General features: G+C 40.7%; 1 protein-coding gene across 1 annotated transcript in view; it reads right to left on the minus strand.

Annotated features, from left to right (window-relative positions):
- Nucleotides 1-265: 265 nt before the first annotated feature.
- Nucleotides 266-22339, minus strand: part of LOC139452624 (salivary peroxidase/catechol oxidase-like) — a 33888-nt gene continuing 11814 nt past the window's right edge. Inside the window, exons 4-15 of the mRNA XM_071234159.1 lie at nt 16744-16828; nt 13624-13754; nt 12644-12817; nt 12271-12322; nt 10924-11042; nt 9859-9963; nt 8947-9048; nt 8339-8499; nt 3359-3864; nt 2084-2256; nt 1497-1620; nt 266-362 (exon numbers count right to left, since the gene is read on the minus strand). Of these exons, the coding sequence (XP_071090260.1) occupies nt 305-362; nt 1497-1620; nt 2084-2256; nt 3359-3864; nt 8339-8499; nt 8947-9048; nt 9859-9963; nt 10924-11042; nt 12271-12322; nt 12644-12817; nt 13624-13754; nt 16744-16828 (1790 nt within the window). The 3' untranslated portion in view covers nt 266-304. The remainder of the gene's footprint in view (nt 363-1496; nt 1621-2083; nt 2257-3358; nt 3865-8338; nt 8500-8946; nt 9049-9858; nt 9964-10923; nt 11043-12270; nt 12323-12643; nt 12818-13623; nt 13755-16743; nt 16829-22339) is intronic.

Genomic DNA, 22339 nt, shown 5'->3' on the forward strand with positions numbered 1-22339 from the left:
ATCGAACCCGGGTTTTAGCCGTGATGAGCGAACGCTTTAACCACTAGGCTACCCTGCCGCCCCGATCTCGTGATAATGTGTCATGGGTCGCATCCCAAGGTGAAACAAAATCATTCACACTCATTCATTTTCTAACCAGGCCCTGACTAGGCTCAAATGGAAATTATGCATATATGATAAAATCAAGTGCACAGTTTCCTGTTGAGCCTAATATTGAGTTACAGCCATCAAAAAGTGGCTGGTACAAAACAGCAAATCCGTTAAGGCAGTTGGTACACTTAGTTTTATTTCCTTGTATTTATCATTACCAGAACATCCTTATGTTAATTTCCTCCAGTGTGGAACAAGGTTGAATCTTGTTCCTGCAAATAAAATAAGTATATTTTATGAATAATACTTACATTGGTTCTTTTCAAAAATCAATAATATCGAGACACTACCTCTGTAGACGCGTATTGATCCGATGTAGAATAGGTCTTCAGCAACCCATATACCTGCCGTAAAATGCGACTATGCTTGTCGTAAGAGGCGACTAACGGGATCGGGTGTATAGGCTTGCTGACTTGGTTGATGCATGTCATCGTATTGATGCATGTCACCAACTGCGTGGATCGATGCTCATGATGTCAATCACTGGATTGTCTGTTCCAGACTGGATTATTTTCAGACCGCCGTCATATAGCTGGAATATTGCTGAGTGCGGTGTTAAATAACCTAACATTTCCTCTGCTACGATGTGTAAGTCTTTATGCCTAGTATATATAACAGACTAATCCATAACTTGTCCTTTACATTAATGAGCTTCCTGTAATGACCTGAGTCAATAAATGGTGCATGTCCCGACCTCATTCATTCACAAGGTGACCGCCTCCATGGTCTAATGGTAGAGCGTCCGCCCGGAGAGCGAAAGGTCAGGGGTTCGATCCCCAGCCGCGTCATACCAAAAGGCGTTAAAAGATGGAACTTGTTGTTACCCTTTTGTTGCTCGGCATAAAGGGGCTAAAACAAGGACTGGTCGGCTCGTAGTCAGTATACTGTGTCTGAGTGGGGTATTCATGTTAAACCACGGCATGGTATCTCAGTGTGCTAGCACTATAAATCGGCATCAGTCCGGAATAGTACAAGCAGCCACACACACACACATACACGTGCATGCACGTCGCTATATAAGTGCAATATTCTTGGACGCGACGTTAAACCCCATTTCACCTCATTCACGAGGTACAGATAATCCGAAAATCCGAGTTACGATAGGGTGTTCTATATAATACTGTTTGACATCTTAGGAGAAAATGAAGAAATGTGTATAAACGAGTCAACCCTTCAGATAAATTTCACGAAAGGAGACAGCGTATTGTTACGATGACGTAATCTAATCAATTTGTGAACAATAAGTACGTCATATCGTGTTTGTCTCAACAATGAAGCATAGTGTCCTCATATAGTTTAAACTAGCAATTCAGTATTGAGAATATGGACGATGAACATTGGCTTACCCTCCCGTGGTGTTCGTAGATGTATCTATAAGAACGAAGGCACTGGGCTGGATTGACTGAAGGTTGTCGGCATTGTCACAGATGATTCTCGACAGCGAGGCCTTCTTCAATTCCTTGATTTGAGCTGTAATGGAATGACCTCTTTATAAACGTTGCATTTGCAGGAATGGATTGAGAGTGAGTGGAATGGTTTTAAATCGCGCCCGCAGCAACATTCCAGCAGTATCACAACGGGGGACGTCAGACATGGGCTTGGACAGTGTGCCCACCTAGGGACTCGAACCCGGGGCTTCAGTCTGACAAGCGATTCTTTCCCCACAAGCTAGCCACCAGCAACACCTAGATACATGCATGTGTTTCATAGCTATGTTACATTTCAGCTTCTTATCTTCAAAGCTGTACTTGGTCCAAATTCACATATTAATATATACTCCACTCGACCAATAAATATATAATTCATATTGCAAAGATTATATAAAGAAGCATTTTATTATATAAGTAGTATAATTAGTCGGTCTGGTGAATTTACATAATATTACACAAATATTAACTTACAGGTGTTGAAAATACAAATAGAAACTGCTTACAGTCTGTGAATCCAGTGACTGTGTTTGTTGATTCGAACCAGAATCTGTCGCCATCCCTGAGTTTCCTGAACTGTTCACCAATCAGACACATGTATGTTTTTCCTACAGCTGCTGGTGTATTGGGAAGCTCGGAGACACCCCCACTGTACAGGTCAATATCATCCACGCTTTCACTGTGAAGAGAAATATGAACTATATGTATAAGGAACGCACGGACAGACTATCATCCTCAAGTCTGGGTTTGGCATTTAAAGGTGATGCAGATTGGAGAGCATTGACGGATGTCAACTGTTTTATTTTGAGGAACACAACGTTTCGGGGTAAATGCTTACTTCTGCATCAGTTGAATGAATGGTAGGATGCAGAGAGCATATATGCATGTATGTACATGTAACAGACAAGAAAAATAATAGGATAACAAAGGTGGAAACTCAACAAGGGAAGCCAATAGTTAATTAGCGATGTTTGGTGATGAGCAATTGGCGAAAGGAAGCAAGGAGTTTTATTAGTACTGATTGGTAATAAACAATGCACATGTTGGAGTCATCTGGGTTAATTTGCCTTGGTAGGGGGCTAATGAGACAGATACATGGTGGCACTGATAATAAAATCAATACGTCTCAAGCATTGGCAGATATGTTCTCTGGTCACGGTGGGGGGCACGGGGGGGGGGGGGGGGGGGGCACGGGGGGGGCACGGGGGGGGGCACGGGGGGGGGGGGGCAGTTGTCTAATGCGCCGCGATTCGCTGTGCAGAGTTGCGTCCCTTGGGCACGCCAGAAACCTATGATTGTGGGTTCGAATCCCGGTTCGCCCTGATTTTGTTTCTACGTTTGTCAGCATCATACCCGTGCTCGAGGGTTTCACCAAAGTGGTAAACGTCTAAGAACTGCATCACTTCGGGCTTTCCTCCTACATTAAGCTGACACGCGGCGATATAACTGGAATTCGGTTAAAAACGGCGTTAAAACAAACTCACTCACTCTGGTCACGGTACGTGACTGGCTTGAAGTTGACTTCCATAAATTATCTCTCTTAAACTATGATCCTGTCCAACAATGAAATTATATTAACATCATATTCCCCTGCAAAATTGCTACGAATAACTTAATGGAAATATATTTCTTTTTAAAACACTCATTGACTTAAACCTTGGCGCACGATCAGCGTTAAGTGATCACTGTTTGTTTATAATGATACAAATCGTCTATAATACAGTGCTCCTTAACTAGAGAGCTCACCAAATACACCCAACTTATCATATTACTACACCTACTATATATCGGCCAGATCCTGACCCGCAAGCCTTCCAAACTCCGTCCCATTTGTGAAGGATGTGATCTTGGGTAAACCACAGTGTTCTCTCCATTCGTTGTAAGATGGAAGACCATGTTCTCTTTCTCTCTGTACGCTCAACGACACGATGTCAAACCCATCCTTGGCTGCCGAATCCCTCTCGAACATTCGGTCTCTCATTCCATCGACGTACCATGCGTCGACACGTTCTGCAGGAGCTTCCACGAAACTACCGACGACGTCATTGAGATTGTTGATGAGGTACTTGGTCCTCTTGAAGAGGTCTCCGGTGTCTACGACTTCGGAACCTATGGTTAAGGCTTCTGGAACCATCGAGTGCCCAAATCTGAAAGCGGCCGTCGAGAAGACGTTGCCAATAGTCGGATCAAGGGTTTCGTCATAGTTGTAGTTGTCGAAACCGAGGCCGTAAGTTGATATGCCATCCTGGCCAAGGATTTCAGGCAACCATTCCCCGAATGTGATGACCTATCAGACAAAGGTAAATACAAGAATATATGTAAGAAATAAACGCCGAGTGGGATTTGTTTATTGTACAATAAAACACAGCAGGGAGAATAAACCATCAGGGCGCAGCTTCAAGTGGTTTATTGTCCCTGCAGTGTTTTATTGTAAGATAAACAATGACCACGAGTCGTGTATTTCTTATATAAGACATCAACATCATGTACAGCCTTTTCAAGGATGTTAATAAAAATTACAAGTTTTAAAAATTGTTACCCCTATTTAAATAATGATGACTCCCTGAACACAATTCGACCTCGGCAATGTCGGACAAGTCCATTTTATGAATAGGGGCGTTAGGTTTGGGTTTTCCCGGAGTTTCTCAGAATTTTTACGTCGATTATCTATACCTTTTCTCCCAATACCGATTGTCATATCTCTCCCACTTTTGGATGTGATCGTTCGGCCATTGCGTTTATCTGCGTTCCCAGCTACATCTATGGGGAACAACTCACCAGACACTTCCCTCTCAAAAATTACGACGTCATCAAGTTGCGAGCGTATGTTCTAATCTCCAGAAACGTCATATATGTGAACACGTAAAATGAAATATAAAAAATCATATAAAATATACTGAACCAAAATAAAAACTTCACAATCCTAAAATTTTAACATTTTGACCAGTTATCATTGTGGGCCCTTATTGTGTATTTAAACAGTAATGGCCACGTATTGTCTTCAGATAACACCCGTTTTTTGAGCAGGTGAATCGAACAAAATCATGTGCACACCACTATAGTGGCAAAAGTGTTTTTTCATGTGCAACTGGTCACATGGCCATAATACCGCACGTTTTTTCAGCCATACTTGTAAGCAGTCATTAACAAAAAAGAAAAACACACGAAAACAAAAGTTTTTACGGCCATTTGTCATGCCACGCCTTTCAAATGTGCAACGTGAACGTGCCATCCGCATGTTGCAGACGGGAACGTCCGTAGCTGAAGTCGCAAGGACGATGGGTTTTAGTCGACGGACTGTTTATGATTTACAGACGCGTCTACAGCAAACGGGTACCACCGCTGATCGCCCTCGGCCAGGTCGACCACGTGTGACGTCACATGCAGAGGATCGTCAGATTGTCTTACGTCACCTCCGTAACCGATTTTTGACCAGAAATGAGTTGTTTAGGGGTAGACTGAGTGCGCAAACTGTTCGAAACCGTCTGAGAACTGCTCACCTTCAAGCACGACGGCCATACTGTGGGCCGATTCTGACTCAATTACACAGACGTCAACGTCAATTGTGGGCGCAGCGACACTTACGATGGACGATGATTAATCCCGATTTAATCTTCGATTTGCTGATGGTAGGGCGAGGTTGTGGAGGCGCCGTCATGAACGATACGCCCAGTGTTGTGTACATGAAGTTGAAAGATTTCGAGGCGGAAGTGTCATGGTGTGGGGTGCTTTCTGTGGCAATGCACGTTCCAGGCTTCTTGTCATCCGTGGCAACCTCAACGCTGCTGCTTACCGCGACCAGGTACTGGCACCAGAACTTCTGCCTTTTATGGCAGCACATGGACCCGGTTTGATCTTCCAACACGACAATGCCAGACCCCACACAGCAATTTTGACAAGGAATTTCCTTCAGAATGCGGGAGTCAACGTCATGGACTGGCCGTCAAGGTCTCCCGACCTCAGTCCCAAAGAACACGTCTGGCATGCTCTTGGCAGAAGTCTGCGCACTCTCCAGAACCAACCACAGAATTTGCAAGATCTTGGCGACATTTTGCAGCAACAATGCCGTCGTCTTCCCAATCATGTGTTCACAGGCATCACAAGGTCCATGCGGAGGCGTTGTGTGGCAGTTGTCAACGCACATGGTGGCCATACACGCTACTGAACTTGTGTGCCATCAGATTCTCGTGCTTGGGACTTATGATTTAAACTGTTGATGTTATTACCGAATACCGTAGGTGCTTGGAACAAATTATGGTTACCACCGTTAATTAAAATCCTTCTTTGGACATTAATGCTTAAAAATTACCTTCTCTGATACATTTGTCTGTTGCATATCATATATATGGGATTACTTTTTAAAATGTGAAGTTTTTAATTTGACTCAGTATATTTTTATAAAACGACGATGAGACAAAACTGTTTTAGGTATCGGGAATAAAATTTAATAACAATAATTAATAGCCTTCTGATTACATTATCAGGGGTTCGATTGTGCAAGGTCGCAATTTTGATTGGCTGTTGGTTTCAAGCTCATGAGCGAGAGAACGCGCTGCATTGTACGAAGATAGATGGATATGGTGACGTCACTTCCGAAACGAAACTTTCGTGGTCAACGGGTCCAGGGAATTCTACATTATGTTATGGACATAGTATACACCAGAAACTTAAGGACATAGCATACACCAGAGTCTCATGGACATCGTATACACCAAAATGTCATGGACATAGTATACACCAGAAGTAATGTACATAGTATACACTAGAAATTTAAGGACATGGTAAACACCAGAAGTCATGGACATAGTATACACCAGAAACTCATGGACATAGTATACACCAGAACTAATGGACACAGTATACACCAGAAACTCATGGACAAAGTATATTCCAGTACTAATGGACATAGTATACACCAGAAAATCAAGGGCATGGTATATACCAGAGCTCATGGACATAGTAGACACCAGAAACTCATGGACATAGAAGACACCAGTACTCATGGATATCGTATACACCAGAAAGTCAAGGACATAGTATACACCAGATCACAAGGACATAGTATTCATAAGAACACAAGGACATAGTATACACCAGATCACAAGGACATAGTATACACCAGATCACAAGGACATAGTATACACCAGATCACAAGGGCATAGTATACACCAGAAAGTCAAGGACATAGTATACACCAGAACACAAGGACACAGTATATACCAGATCACAAGGACATAGTATACACCAGAACACAAGGACACAATATACAGCAGAATACAAGGACATAGTATGCACCAAAAAAAAAGGACACAGTATACACCAGATCACAAGGACATAGTATACACCAGAACACAAGGACACAGTATACACCAGAACACAAGGACATAGTATACACCAGAACACAAGGACATAGTATACACCAGAACACAAGGACATAGTATACAGCAGAACACAAGGACACAGTATTCAGCAGAACTCAAGGACATAGTATACACCAGAACACAAGGACATAGTATACACCAGAACACAAGGACATAGTATACACCAGAACACAAGGACATAGTATACACCAGAACACAAGGATATAGTATACACCAGAACACAAGGACAGAGTATACAGCAGAACACAAGAACTCAGTATTCAGCAGAATACAAGGACATAGTATACACAAGATCACAAGGACATAGTATACACCAGAACACAAAGACACCGTACAGCAGAACACAAGGACACGGTATACACCAGAACACAAGGACATGGTATACACCAGAACACAAGGACATGGTATACACCAGAACACAAGGACATAGTATACACCAGAACACATGGACATAGTATACACCAGATCACAAGGACATAGTATACACCAGAACACAAGGACATAGTATACACCAGATCACTAGGACATAGTATACACCAGGACACAAGGACATAGTATACACCAGATCACAAGGACATAGTATACACCAGAACACAAGGACATAGTATACACCAGAATCCCAGGACATAGTATACACCAGAACACAAGGACACGGTTAACACAAGAACACATGGACATAGTATACACCAGAACACAAGGACATAGTATACACCAGAACACAGGGATGACATTAGGCTGCGACGTCTTGGTGTGAATGACGCTCAACACGGCGTCACATCCTCTGCCAAATATGTTCCTGTGTCCTATATTTGCCATTGCTTTATCCTCGGCATCGCATGGCATTCAGAGTGTTGACTTGAAATAAGCACGGATATCAACACCAGCTCAATCTCATTAAAATCATATCTAAGTTCTCGCACGTGCTAAACAAAGATCTGAAGACATCCCATTACGGGTCACGTCAGAACGACCTTTCGCGAACTTTGACCGGCCACTGAAATGACTAACAAGAAGTCGACATCAGCCAATTAGAAAGCAGCTTTCTCGAGCTTTACGACACTCGTTTCAACCTGGCGACTTCCGTTTCAGACTCCGCTTGAAAAATATGTTGACGCAGTTCTCGATTAAAATTTTGAAAACTGAACAAACGAACATCCCGGAATGTCCAATATATGGTTGAGATTGTACAGCAGTGCTTCGCACATATACTGTGCAACGCCTCCTCCGTTCAAATGTTTATCCCACGGAAGCGAGAGATAGACGAGAGTTTTGACGGAATGTCCTCAGATCTTTGTTTAGCGATAGCGAGAACAAAGATCTGATTTGAATGAGATTGACACCAGCTTCAAGTATTTACATTCTGCAGTATCATTCACTCACCTGTAATTCAGCGCTAACTATTTTTCTAGCCTCCTGGAAGAGTCTTTCATCCTGCCAAAGAGGATGGGCCGTCTTCAGAACCCTCGCAATACGATTGTGCTCTCTCACGAAGAGGGTGTGCAGGAGCGACAGGCCCGGGAACACATTCACTCGGGAGTCACCTAGTGGTGAATGTCAGTACTATTAACAATAAGGGACATGTTTAACATTAGTTTCACCCCTAATATGTTTTTAATGTGAAGTTTACACAATATAGGCTTTTCCATTGGACGAGAGGTCGGTCATATGACCGCGAAACTGACGTTTACGAGATTGTGTTCCTGAGATGACGTAAACACTGAAGGACTACTTCCTCATTCATATTGAACCCTGGGAATTCCTTCGCACAAGAAAAAACAAAAGCATTGTTTCTAATCATTTAAACTCTTTTATCTTGAACTTACATTGGGATTCGACAGAGACTTTGACTGCATGTCCGGTCAAGAACACCCTCGCTACGACCCATCCCAGTGAACAATACGAAGAAATGCACATCCAAACTATAGACTCGATATATACAAATATTCTTTTGAAATGGCTTTCGTTCCTGTATCAGAGTTTGCACGTACCTGCTTTAAAACAGTAGTTGCTTGAATCAGAAGTGTTCAGGAAACAATCATCGCCATCTGCCTTTGGTAGGAGATTCCCATTGCTCACTTTCATCAAGCCAGCTGGAAGAGACAAAATGAATGAAGCGGCATCCTGCTAAAATCAGAGTCTGCTTTACGATTGCGACTAAACATTAAAATCAAGAATATATGTGTTTATAAGTCAGTGTCAAATATTGTTATACCCTGTGTTCGCGAGAAGGTGGTACCCTCTCAAACACATGCAAAGGCAAGGCAAGTCTTCGCCCGAACAAACTCGAAACATAGGGAATTGCATCGGACATCGTTTTGTCATTGATGCGTCACATTTGGAAATGTCTTCCATTGCTCTACTATAAAACGCTGCTGGAATATTACTCCACATAGGGAAAAAGCGAACCTTTCGAAAGTTGAAATCACTTCTCTTGTCATACGGTCTTGTGAATTATATCCTATTGTAAGGGTCATCAGCATATACAGTGCAAATAAAGTGCAAGTATAGATATCTTAAAAGCTTGATGAACATTTATTAACTGCAGTTATACCTATCTGTCATATCGTAAGAAAACAGACGTGGGTTAGATGCTCTTATTTGATATCTCATGGAAGGAGAGAGTGAGTGAGTTGTTTTTTACACGTTTTTACGGTTTTTACAAGTTCAGTCATGTCCCTGCGGTCGGCTTGACATCGGGTCGTCCCTCAATGACGCAGGAGGGACTTGGGTGTCCGTCAGTTGCCTTAGTGACACACCAAACCTAAGACTACTACTGCACGTACGATGTCATGAAGTAATAAGGACCAAGGAAAGTGGGTGATGTTTTGTATAAAGCGTGATCTAGAAAAGTGTGAGAAAGATCCTCGGTAAGAGAATGACGTTGTTTGACCGGCACATACCTCCTGGCGTTTTATATCGGAGTTCATCAGCCTGCGCAGTGGAGACGCCATAGATTAGAGAGCCATCGATGAAGGCAGTCAGTCCGTTGTATTGTTGTCTGGGATCTAAATCAAAATAATGTCGGATATGAACATGACAAACGTGACCTGTATCACGCCTGTGCAGTCTGGACCCGTGAACATCCGGGTACATACAATAGGTCTTCAGCAACCCATTCTTCCCGTAAAAGGCGACACTCTTGTCGTAAGAGGCGACTAACGAGATCGGGTGGTCAGGCTCGCTGACTTGGTTGATGCATGTCATCGTATACCATTTGCGTAGATCGATGCTCGTGATGTCAACCACTGGATTGTCTGGTCCAAACTCGATTATTTACAGACCGCTGTCATAAAGCTGGAATATTGCTGAGTGCGCTTTAAACAACAAACAAACAAACATTCCGGAAGGCATATTGACAACAAAGGCACGGTTCAGTTGATGAAAGCTGTCCTATCAATACCTATCAGCATGATGCAATATGTATGAGGGCACAAACTTATCATACAAAAACAAGACAAATTAAAGGAAAAGACGAAAATAAAATATACACATTGTCTTAACTTGTTTTAATTTACGATTTCCCCCATTTATATGTTAACAGTCAGTGACCTTTGTTCCTTTCTTCTGTTTACATTTATTTGGGGGAAAAGGCCACGTTAATCCAAACATAACTGGAAAACCATTCGGATTAACGAACGTAGAGAAAAGGAAGTTATGTTGTAATGAAATTGTATATTTCTTGTTTATCATGTAATGGGTAGTTTTCTCAGCCAGAAAAGCCAGTGGATAAAAGACATGTCCCTTGGGGTCATTTCAGATAAATATGAGAATATATAAGGTCAGCTTCGTACTTCTTCAGTGTTTGCAAACAAACATGGTGTCGCTCTTGTCTGACACCGATCGAGTCACGTGACCATCCGGGTTCTGTACAAGGTCATGGTTTGCTGAATACAATGTTTATTTCTAATATGTGATACTCGCCATCCCAAAACACGTTGCTTGCAGAGATAAGCAGATAAACTTACTTGTTTTGCTTGTGCCTGTTCCCGAGGCCGCCTCGGATCTCACGAAGTTCATGCACTTCCCATCGGGAAAGTACGGATCACCATTCGGAATGTAGATAGGGATACACGGGGAGTCTGTGCTGAGAATTAGAAGACATTTACATAAAACCTTCATATGGTGTTATTGGTCAACTGTATACCCCGTCCACAAGAACCTCTGTGTGTGTGTATATGTGCCCACTTGTATTAATATGCACACGTCATGATGCTTGTGATATGAAGGCGTTTACTCATTTGTCTATAATTGCGCTGTATGTTTTATGTAGACGTGTGAACGTTTATGCCAACGCTATAGGATGGTCTAAATTAATATATCTGTTGATACCACACAAATTGTCAACAGTTCTGTATTCTGGACTTGACGCCATTCAGTGTACAGCATCTTCCTGAGGCAAGGGCGTTACGGACTATAAAAGTCCAATTTCCGCACATGGAAACTGGACTTTCATAGTCAGTTAACTCCCTTGCCTCAGGAAGATGGTATACAGCAGTACAAACTTTTATGCGAGCGTCCAGAGGTGGGCGTACAGTGTTTACTTTAGGTTTTAAGGAGCCAAGAAGTTTTGGACAGATTAAATCACACACATGTTGGTGTATTCGAAGATAGACTCTCTTCTCATTCGACTTTGACTGCAAAACAACTTTTTTCGTGAATAGACTGAAGGTTAGGTGCGCCTTAGACCATTCATATACTTTATACACTTTAGTTAATTACCTATACACATGTATATTTTGGGTCAATGTGGGTCAATGCTGTGCTTGTGAACGGGGTATACTATGTAGGCATTTAGGAAAACTTAAAAGAATTCTTCCGATTTTGTTGCGAATGTCAATTTTTCTAAATACATACTAGTCAATTTCCGAGAGATAACATTTTATAGAAAACAAACCTACATGGGGGCGTGGCCTAAAGCTACCGCCGCAGAGGTGCATGCCAAATGTTTTCATTGGCTGACATGTAGACTTGAAGAATAAGAAGTAGAAAAACGGGAAAAAGAAGAAGAGGAGGAAGAAGAAGAGGAGGAGAAAGAAGTAGAAGAAAAAGAAGACTAGAAGAAGAAAAAATATTTTATTAGAGTATGCCCGGCATATACTGTTTCTGCTATTTCTGTTAATTCTTCAACATCAAACCGTTTTGAGACGTTTTCGTCTGTCATTTGTTGACGCTTTTTTCGTTTTTTTTTCCAATATAAATTGGGTGATGCATTTGTAATTAAGCGTGTCCTAAAGTATTAAAATACTTTGAGTATAGCTTTCCTTTAAAAGAAATGAATATGAAAGTCAGTTCAAAATGCAAATAGGACTTACTTGTTTTGAACTGAATCGGGCCATGTGCAACAATCAATATCCCCGCCGTTATCTGTCACAGAAGAACACTGAATGAACACAGCATATACATTGTTCATATGCAGTTTAACATATGTGTTATGACGCTACTATACATGGTCATGATTGTAAACAGAATTAACATTTATCTTCATCATCATCATCATCATCATTTTAATTAACCGAAGGCTCTTCTTTGCTAAATTTGCTTTCACACCCTTTCTTTCCAACTTTTTGGAGTTTAAAGTTAACAATCATCCTTGACAATACAGTGCAGCAATCGTGTGGGCTGCTTAATAACTGTATCTATTAATATGAAAACACGGTGAGACGAACTGGTCATCACTCTACGGACCTGTCATCACTGGAGTTTCGGTAAAGTCGTGGTCAATGAAATGCCCCCACTGCATCAGCATGACGGTGTTCTTGGTGGAGAGAAAGCTTAACTCGAAATGAACATGGTTACTGATGGCCCGGGGGTGAGGCAAAGTGGAGCCACTGGTAGCAAGCGTCCGGGGGTTTCCAATACCTGCAGTCAAAACAGATCATACCTTCAACCCCAGTTAGAGAGACATTTGCAATATACACATGGACTGATTCTGGGCATATACCGAGGCTGCCGTCACTGCTCGTATGTTCAGAATACTGCTAATTGGGCAATTAACACGTATACCTGTTGTTTCAGCAGGCACGCCCATAACATCTGCCCCTAACTGGATCGTGACATTTATTCATATATATTTCTTCCTTTTATCCGAGGATTCCAGCTTATAATTTACCCCATCGCGTTATACTGGTCGTAATTAAGTTTATTGTTTGTTTATTTGTTGTTTAACGCCGCACTCAGCAGTATTTCAGGGGTCTGTAAGTAATCGAGTCTAGACCAGACAATCCAGTGATTGACACCATGAGCATCGATCCAAGCAATTGGGAAACGATTCTATGCATCAACCAAGTCAGCAAGCCTGACCACCTGATCCCGTTAGTCGCCTCTTACGACAAGCATCCAACGGGATCGGGTTTTGAGGCTCGCTGACTTGGTTGAAGCACGTAATTAGAGGTGGCTTAATCGATGGTTTGGTCTGTTTCGGTAACTTGCAAGTGGTTGATTGCTTGTCATCTGACCCCAACGGCATGGATCGTTGCGCATAATATCAATCACTTGATTGTCTGGACCCAAATATATTATTAACAGGCCGCCCTCCTATACCTGGACTATTGCGGTATTTAACAAGCACATGCATTCATTTCTTGTATTTTTAAATTTGTTTATTCCGTTGGAGCTTTTGTCTTAATATTTTTAATGGTCCGCCCCTTATGTCAATCATCACTTACCGTCAGCGTAAACGGGGGGGAGTACCCGAGAGAATGGGGCTCCCGCCGTCCCCCACTGGGGATTCTTCAAGTTGTTACAACTCCCGTCAAGTGTTCGGTAGGGCTGTGTGTCGTCACAGGCCGGAGATTGCCTGTAACAGAGCCATTCAACATATGGCGGATAGTGAATGGTTGATCCACCCCATCCGTTGAATTGGGTATCATAACGATAATAATAATCATTCTCAGCTCCCTTGGGACTATACAACGGCATAATGCGACTCATAAGCAAATGAGGTCACATTTCCGGAACTACTTTTACAATTAATTGTTCGATAGGCATTACTTAGAAGTTGACGAATGACAAGTAGACACAATTTATGGATAGCAACTTCTCTGTTTCTGTACTGGCTGCGTTTCTTTATACTGTAAACTACGGTTATAACGAACACGCTTATAACGAACTGACCGATGTAACGAACTTATTTTTAGTCCCTTCAATTTGTTGTATATATGCTGTATATATGCTTATAACGATCTACGGTTATAGCGAACTAAATTTAGTGGTCCCTTTGAGTTTGTTATAACCGTAGTTTACTGTAGATTCTTAAACCGCTGTCAAGTAAGGCTGAAACAACGGTATTGTTTGACAACGGTATGAGGATCTATGCCGAAACTTTGCCTTTACGGTAAGAAAGAAGATGTTATCCATAAATTGTGTCTTCTTTACCTTTCTAGTGTCTACTAGCTTAAATATTTTATTCTCGATCAGTTTATATAGTTGTTGTCCCTTATGATGATGCTTCTGTACACGAACTGGACTTTAAATCATTAGGCGCTATATGGTTCTTTCTAGAATTTTATCTATTTAGGGTTTCTAAAGTTACTTCATTGACTGAATTTATGTCATAAACAGCGATTTGTAAGAATGACACACTAATAATGAGGAGAGTGTTACAATCGTATTTCTGTCTCGTGAATATAATAAACTGACGTCCAAAAGAAACTTTACCAACTGAAAACATAAAAGTATAATTTTTTTTCGATGAAGTCTATCTAAAACACATAACCTAAATACAACAGTAGTGTATGCAGAAAATGTTAATCGTCTGTTACATGTTTGCGAGATAACACGCGAAAAAGTTAAAAACACGTGCACCACGGACAACTGCAAATGCACGTGCGGGTAAGGGTATAAAACGATTGCAACGGCAAGTCAGACATCCACAGTGATAAAAAAAACACAAAAGAAATGCCACGACTCACAGTCGAACAACGTGAACGAGCGTTTGGTATGGTACAGATGGGAGCCACCCACGCCCATATTGCACGAACCTTCGGTTGCTCCCATGTTGCCGTTACCAACTTGATGCAACGTTACAGAGAGACAGGGCGGACCGCTGACAGGCCAAGAACAGGCAGACCCAGGGTGACCACGCCCCATGATGACCGGTACTTGCGTACCTTGCACCTCCGAAATCGCTTCCTGACAGTGACGTCATCGGCGACAAATGCCTTAGGTCACAGGGCTAGTCGACAGACAGTGGCCAGGAGACTCAGGGCTCATGGAATCAGGGCTTTTAGATCATACAGAGGACAGCTATTGACAGCGCAACATCGTCGTCTTCACTTCAGGGTTGTCTTCACTGACGAATGTCGATTCTGTATGTTTAGGGCTGATGGAAGACAAAGTGTTTACCGCCGAAGGGGTGAACGAACGGCGGCGTGTTGCGTGCAGGAGGTCGTACCAAATGGTGGAGGGAGTGTCATGGTGTGGGGAGGGATCTGTGGGCAGGAGAGGACATCGCTGTTCATCGTTGACGGAAACTTGACAGCTCAGCGTTACGTGGATAACATTCCTCGTCCAGTTGTCCTACCATTTCTCAAACAGCAGCCACGTGGTGTCATTTATCAGCATGACAACGCAAGAGCCCATACAGCCAGAATTGTCACTAACTTCCTCGCGGCCAACAACGTCAACGTCCTGCCGTGGCCTGCACGCTCACCCGACATGTCCCTCATAGAACACCTCTGGGACTTGATGGATCGTCGTGTTCGACAACGACCACACTCTCCAGCCAACCGGCAAGAACTGATCTTGGCCCTCCAAGGAGAATGGCGTCAAATCCCACGTGACCTCATCAGACGACTGACTTTTTCTGTGCGTCGAAGAGTTTTTGCGTGTATTGAGGCATTTGGTGGTCACACACGCTACTAATGACTTGTTATTGAACGTGAGCGATTGTTTATGTACTCTGCCTATTGTCCATGATTCTGAAAGCTCGAGTTGTATACCACACCCAACTTTGGGGCGGGGGGGGGGGGGGGGGGGGGGTCTGACGTCATTCTCGGTCGCGGTATTATTGTCATTTTAAGTGTTGATTATGTTGATATATTGATCTTCTCAATACACTTTACTTTATGCATGTATGTTTTGTTGTTTTTGAGCAAGAGTGATTTCAAACTCTGGTAAAGTTTCTTTTGGGCGTCAGTTTATATAGGAATAAAAAATATAAATTCCGCACCGGAGCCTCGCTATTCCCTTAATATAAATGCTCGATAAAGACTATACCAAAAGACGTACTTGTACTTACCCTTCCTTAAAGGTTCGTCATTCAGGTGATAGAACAAGAACGCGGGAGTCGCTATACTGTGGTGTATCCAGGGTACTTTGGGGCACACACATGCACGTCACTATATACGTGCAATGTTCTTCAACGCAACCCCATTTCACTACCATTAACAGATTATATATTTGATGATGGGTGTGTTCACTGAAAGATGGGGTACACACACAAAATATGAAGCAAGCTATACAAAGTGTGTACATATCGAGTACGGGTGTTCTTTTCTGCTTCTTGGGAACTATGACCGATCAGTTGACCCTATTGCCTGTAACCTGCCTCAGCTGATCATCCACGCTGTCTTAATCCAAATCATCATTAAAATGTACGTCGACATTATGACAAGAAACTACTGTGATTGAAGCATGTGCATAATATGTCCAATTCGACGTGGAAAGACATGTAGCAAAATGTGTCTGGATTAATCAGGTCCGAATTACTGAATCAGGGGATGTAGTACCGCCTCTATGTCCGGGGTGTCGGGATAAACGGGGTTAACTCAGTGTCGAATACATACCCGTTATTGTTGGCGGGTTGCGTGTAACTCCCCTCCGTCGGGGGCCGGGACAGATGGGCCCAGGGCGGCCTGCCTCCCCATCCCTCTGTACAGAAAACATGGGAACAGTTCAGTTCCAATAATTCTACCTCGTTTGCTGCTTAAATGTCCTTCTCTATTTGAAGATATTAAATGCACAATGGATCTAAATCAGACGTATGTTTGACAGCTTAATGCACGGGAATATCACCAGTAGCACATACACAATCACGCTTACACACACACACACACACAATCACACAATCACACGTACACACACATATATACACTCACACACACAATCACACGTACACACACAAGCACACATACACACACAATCGCTCGTAGACACACACACTCACACATACACAATCAAACGAACACGCACTGGGTCACACAATGGAGACGGAGTCCTAAGTTGGATAACTTGTTCCAAATCCATTTCAATCTGAATAAAAGATGTTTAAACTAAACTACACACACACTCGCACACACAGAGTCACACACATTCTTTCACACACACAACATCACACGTACGCATACACACACAATCGCACGTAGACACACACAATCACACGTATACACGTATATATATGCCAGCAACAGATATTTTACGCCCGTTTCCTAATGTTCATGGAAAGTATGTTCGAAACATAAAAATGTTGATAAATGTTGTTTTAAGTTTCTTTTTTCGCTTAATATATTTTTTCGGAATATATTGATTTCGAGAAGAGGAATATAAAAAGAAAGTATAGAAACAAATATTGCCACACAAGTGATTTAGAAAATATTTGTTGAATTTGTTTGCAAATATTCACGCAAACGCGCAAATACGTAATACTATGTATTACATTTAATCCCTTTGAACCTAACGCATTGTGTATAGTTTAAAAGGAAGTTACTTAAATGTAATACGCTCATTGCAAAGTTAGCCTCATGGTCAGAATAGATTAGTTCAGTTTTTGTAATCAGCTTTTTCTTTGTTTATTTAAAACAAATATTAATAAGTTTTATTTTTTAAATAATTTACATTTTGATGGATTATAACATTTTCTTAGTTTTCACATCTTAGATATTTGTTCATAGGTAATATTTGTGATACTATATCATGGAAGATATGTATACTATGCATACACCAACCAAGAGAAATGTGACTCATTTAAACCTAAATACAGTCGCGGACAGCTTCTCATTTGACAAAACTTTAAAATCCACGGAATAAAACATTCATTTTGTCAAACACTGTGTGCGTTTCTGCACACGTAATACTAAACTCTGGCAGCATTAGTTCGCCTAACATTTCAATCAAAATCTAATTCAGTATTTATAAACCTCCAGTGACGTCATCCTATTGTTCTCTGGTCGGGTTAAATCTCATAAACAGGGAGGCTGTAATGTCCCTGGGATTTTATATAATATCCCCGGGATTTTATAGGATATTCAAGTCATGTTTGCTATATAATGTGTTATAATATCCGATGGATTTTATATAATGTCCTGGGTATTTTATTCATACAACTTCGGTTAAGATTGTAACATGTAATAAAATGTAAAATCAAATGACAAATACTTTCTTTATATTCCCGAGGATCGAAAAAGCAAACTTCGTATTTGAAGCCCAGTGAGTGTACCACAAGGCTACAGAGGCTCTGATATTCCAAAATGCTTTTAGGATGTCCTTTTCAGGATCCATATGCCAGCAAAAGATATTTTACGCCTGTTTCCTAATGTGCATGGAAAGTCTGTTCGAAACATAAAAATGTTGATAAATGTTGTTTAAGGTTTCTTTTTCGGTTCATAAGTTAGATAAAACACTTCCCCTCGAGTTCTTAGTGATATTTAAAACCCTTTCCCTCGGAATATCCCCCGGGATGCGGGTTTTAAATATCATAACAACCCTCCGGCGTGTTTTATTCTATGCATAAAACCCCGTGAACATCCGGGGAAGAATAGGTCTGTCTGCAGCAGCCCATGCTTATCGTAAAAGGCGACTTTCCTTGTCGTAATTATAAGAGGCGACTAACAAGATCGGGTGGTCAGGCTTGATAACTTGGTTAACGCAGGTCATCGTAATACTGGAAACCCAACAGTCCAGAAACTCTACTGTCTTTGCCCAGTCTCGGTCAAAGGTATTTACAAAAATATACATGCTGTTTTCATGGGAACATACCAAGAAAGAAAAAATGAAAAAAAAGGTTAAAAAACTCAATATTTACACTAAGATTGGCCCATGGGCGAGAATATGTTCCTTTACTTAAAACTCATGTTTTTGTTTCGCAAATACATGAATGTATTTCTTTCATGTATCATGACACACAATTTAACTCATTTTAACTTAATTCAACGATTTTATAGCGATATTGAAATATTTCGCCCATGGGCGAGAAAAGGTTTGACCCATGGGCGAGAATATTTTCTTTTGCTCAAAACTCATGTTTTAGTGTCGCAAATACATACAGGTGTTTGTTTTAAACATATTTTATGGACATATATGGTCAACGGGATTGGGCAAAAGTTATCCAACTTAGGTGGCATACACATACACATATTTACAAACATACACCAGGATATGCATACCCGTAAACATTATGCTTACAGAAGGAGGCAGAGATACCTATGTATTCTTATACATGCATGCAGTTTATACACTAATGGCGCAATTAATAATAAGTGGTCGGAGAGCGATATTCTATATTTTTGATAAAGGGTTACTAGAATCTATTAGTCGACAGTATATATTTTTGAACGCTGTTGAAGATGAGGTTATTGTGACTTTCATCTAGGGATACATCACCGTTGAGAATATTTTGTATTGTACATGTAGTTCCAGCTTTTATAATGTTAGCGAACATGATATTTCTGGGAATAGTGTAAATGGGACATTCAAGAAAAAAGAGTATGTTGTTTTCACATGGGTTTCCACGGGAGCAGGACAAAGTATCAGATAAATTTACTTTAAAGAGGTCTGCATTTAGGGAACTGCAAGAATGTCTTAGGCGTGTATGTAAAATATTAGCTCTTCGATTGCCGGTTAAGAAGTATGAAGGTGGAGTTGCAATGGTTGTTTTAATCATATGCTTAAAATTTGATAATGATGTTGCACTTCTGTATTCAGGGGGTAACTCATTCCATAATTTGATTGAAGAAGGTATAAATGATTGTTGGTATGTAACTGTTCGTGCATGCGGCAAATTCATATTGTTCTGATTTCGTAACTCATATCTACTAATAGTTGATACTTTGGGTGGTAACGTGTCATGTAAATACGATGGACATAGGTTATTTACAAAACTGTAGATTGTACAAAGTTTTTTATTTTTCCTTCCATAAGAAAGTGATTCCCATCCTGTCTCAAAATATAAACTCAATCTTGAGGAGAATTTAGGGAGACCTGTTCCCATGCGAGCGGCTTCGAGTTGAATCATTTCAAGTTTTTCGGAATTTTCTTGACTGCAGTTATCACCTACCTCTAAAGCACATTTTAATATAGGCCTTATGAAAACAAGAGAGACTCTGGACAGGGTTGGTTTGTCAAGTAAATATTTAACGGTTCTTAACGAACAAATCATTTTGGAAGCTGAGCGGCAAATTTTATCAACGTGAGTTGTCCACTTCATATCATGAGAGTAACGACCAGATGTTTGTGCGAGATAGATGCGCTAAGTGAGGTATTGTTATAAATAATATCTGCAGTACGGTTTTTACAATGAGTGAACAGAATAAATGTTGTTTTGTCCGGGTTAAACTTAACTAGCCATCTATTGACCCAGGTATTGAGAAGCTCAAGATCTCTGTTTAATCTGTGTTCTATAATTTGTAAGTGAAGAGATGATGTACCAATGGAAGTATCGTCTGCAAATGTAACTCATTTTAACTTAATTCAACTATTTTAAAGCGTAAGTGAAATATTTCGCCCCTGGACGAGAAAGTTTGGCCAATGGAGAGAATATATCTCTTTACTCAACAGTTTTATACATATAATTTAGTTTCGCAAATACATAAAGATGTGTCTACAAGCATGACACATGATTCAGCTGATTTTAACTTAATTCAACTAATTTGTGGCGTTATTAAAATATTTCACCCATGTTTTCGTCAGTCCCTCTAAAGCATTAACTAATTGTGTGCAAAGTATATTGTATCATGTGAAATATACTTTATATTATATATTATCACATTACTATTTAAAAAGGGCCTTTGGTTGGATGTTTTCTTCATAGAAGTTTTACAAATTTCACCTTTTTGACATATTGTAACGATCTTTAATGAATCTGGCCTTACCTCTCAACGTTTTGATAACTTATCACACGAATTCATGCGCGTGTACTCCAATTCATTGGCGTTATTTTCCACAACATTAAAGTTTAGTTAGTTTCTTTTTCATTTCCCATTTTATGTCTCGTTGTTACATCACACTGGGCAATTACGTGACATTAGGTATGCAATATAAAGGTACGCGTGCGCGTATTTGAATGGAAAAAAACCCGATTCTTCTTTCATTGCATAACGTATGGCTGAATATCTCACATTCTAACGAAATCTCGAAATAATTATTTAATTATGTGCGGTGTCGAACTGACCATTGGGAATTATGTTTAAGGGCGATTGAGGAAAACTTGGGTGAATATTATGACACGAAAGCAACTTTAAATGCATTGCCACTTTTGGAATGAAAATGGGAACAGTTCAGAAAAAAAAACAGCAATCTTATGATAATTCTCATATTCTCATTAGTACGTTGTATCTAATAACAGTGCCGCCTTAGTTACAGGTGATTCTACAATACCTGCTCTCGTTCAATTACAATCTACCACACCAAGCTTGAATAAACAGTTATTAAGCACAAAGACAACAGGTTTATGAAAGATGAATTGGTGCTTTGATATATTCAACGAGAACGAATCTTGTATTTTCTCCGCGATGCTGATGTGTATCATCGTTTAATGGGTCATTCATTAAAAGTATGTTGTGAGGCGATATCAAAGGCGCCGCCCAATATACACAGTGTCGTCCGTTTCGGGTGAACTACCATCCCACCCTGTCAGTGAGACTTATGTAATCGGTACACAAATATCTTTGATGCTTTGTCAGTGTGGAAGGAGTAACAACGGGTGTCAATCTGTCTGCTACAGCTACCATACCATCATCCCTGCCACAACTGGCATATTAACGGCTTATTCAAAATATTAATTGTAAAAAGTTCGCTAACGGACTAACGAATGCAGTCTTCAACTGGGTGTTACATTCCTTATATCAGCTAACGACCCTGTTTGTGAAAATATGCACAAAACATAAGATTAAAAGACTAATAAAATCAATTTTAAGACCGCATAGACCACAAAACCGAATAAAATATGTCTTGGTATCATCTCTTGTGTATTAAATGATGGTAATGACCTGAAATGTTATAACGTTAGATTAGGAAGGAGAAACGTGAAAGTGTTTTATAATACTTGGGAACATGAGCAATAAGATGTAGCAACATAAACATGCATGGAATGGGCAAAATGGTGAAAAAAATTGAAATAGATTTTAATAACACATTATTGTACTAAACAACTTGCAAAAGCGGTGAACA

Source organism: Haliotis cracherodii, unplaced genomic scaffold (genome assembly GCF_022045235.1).
Source record: "Haliotis cracherodii isolate W230 unplaced genomic scaffold, xgHalCrac1.p SCAF_9, whole genome shotgun sequence".
NCBI lineage: Eukaryota > Metazoa > Mollusca > Gastropoda > Lepetellida > Haliotidae > Haliotis > Haliotis cracherodii.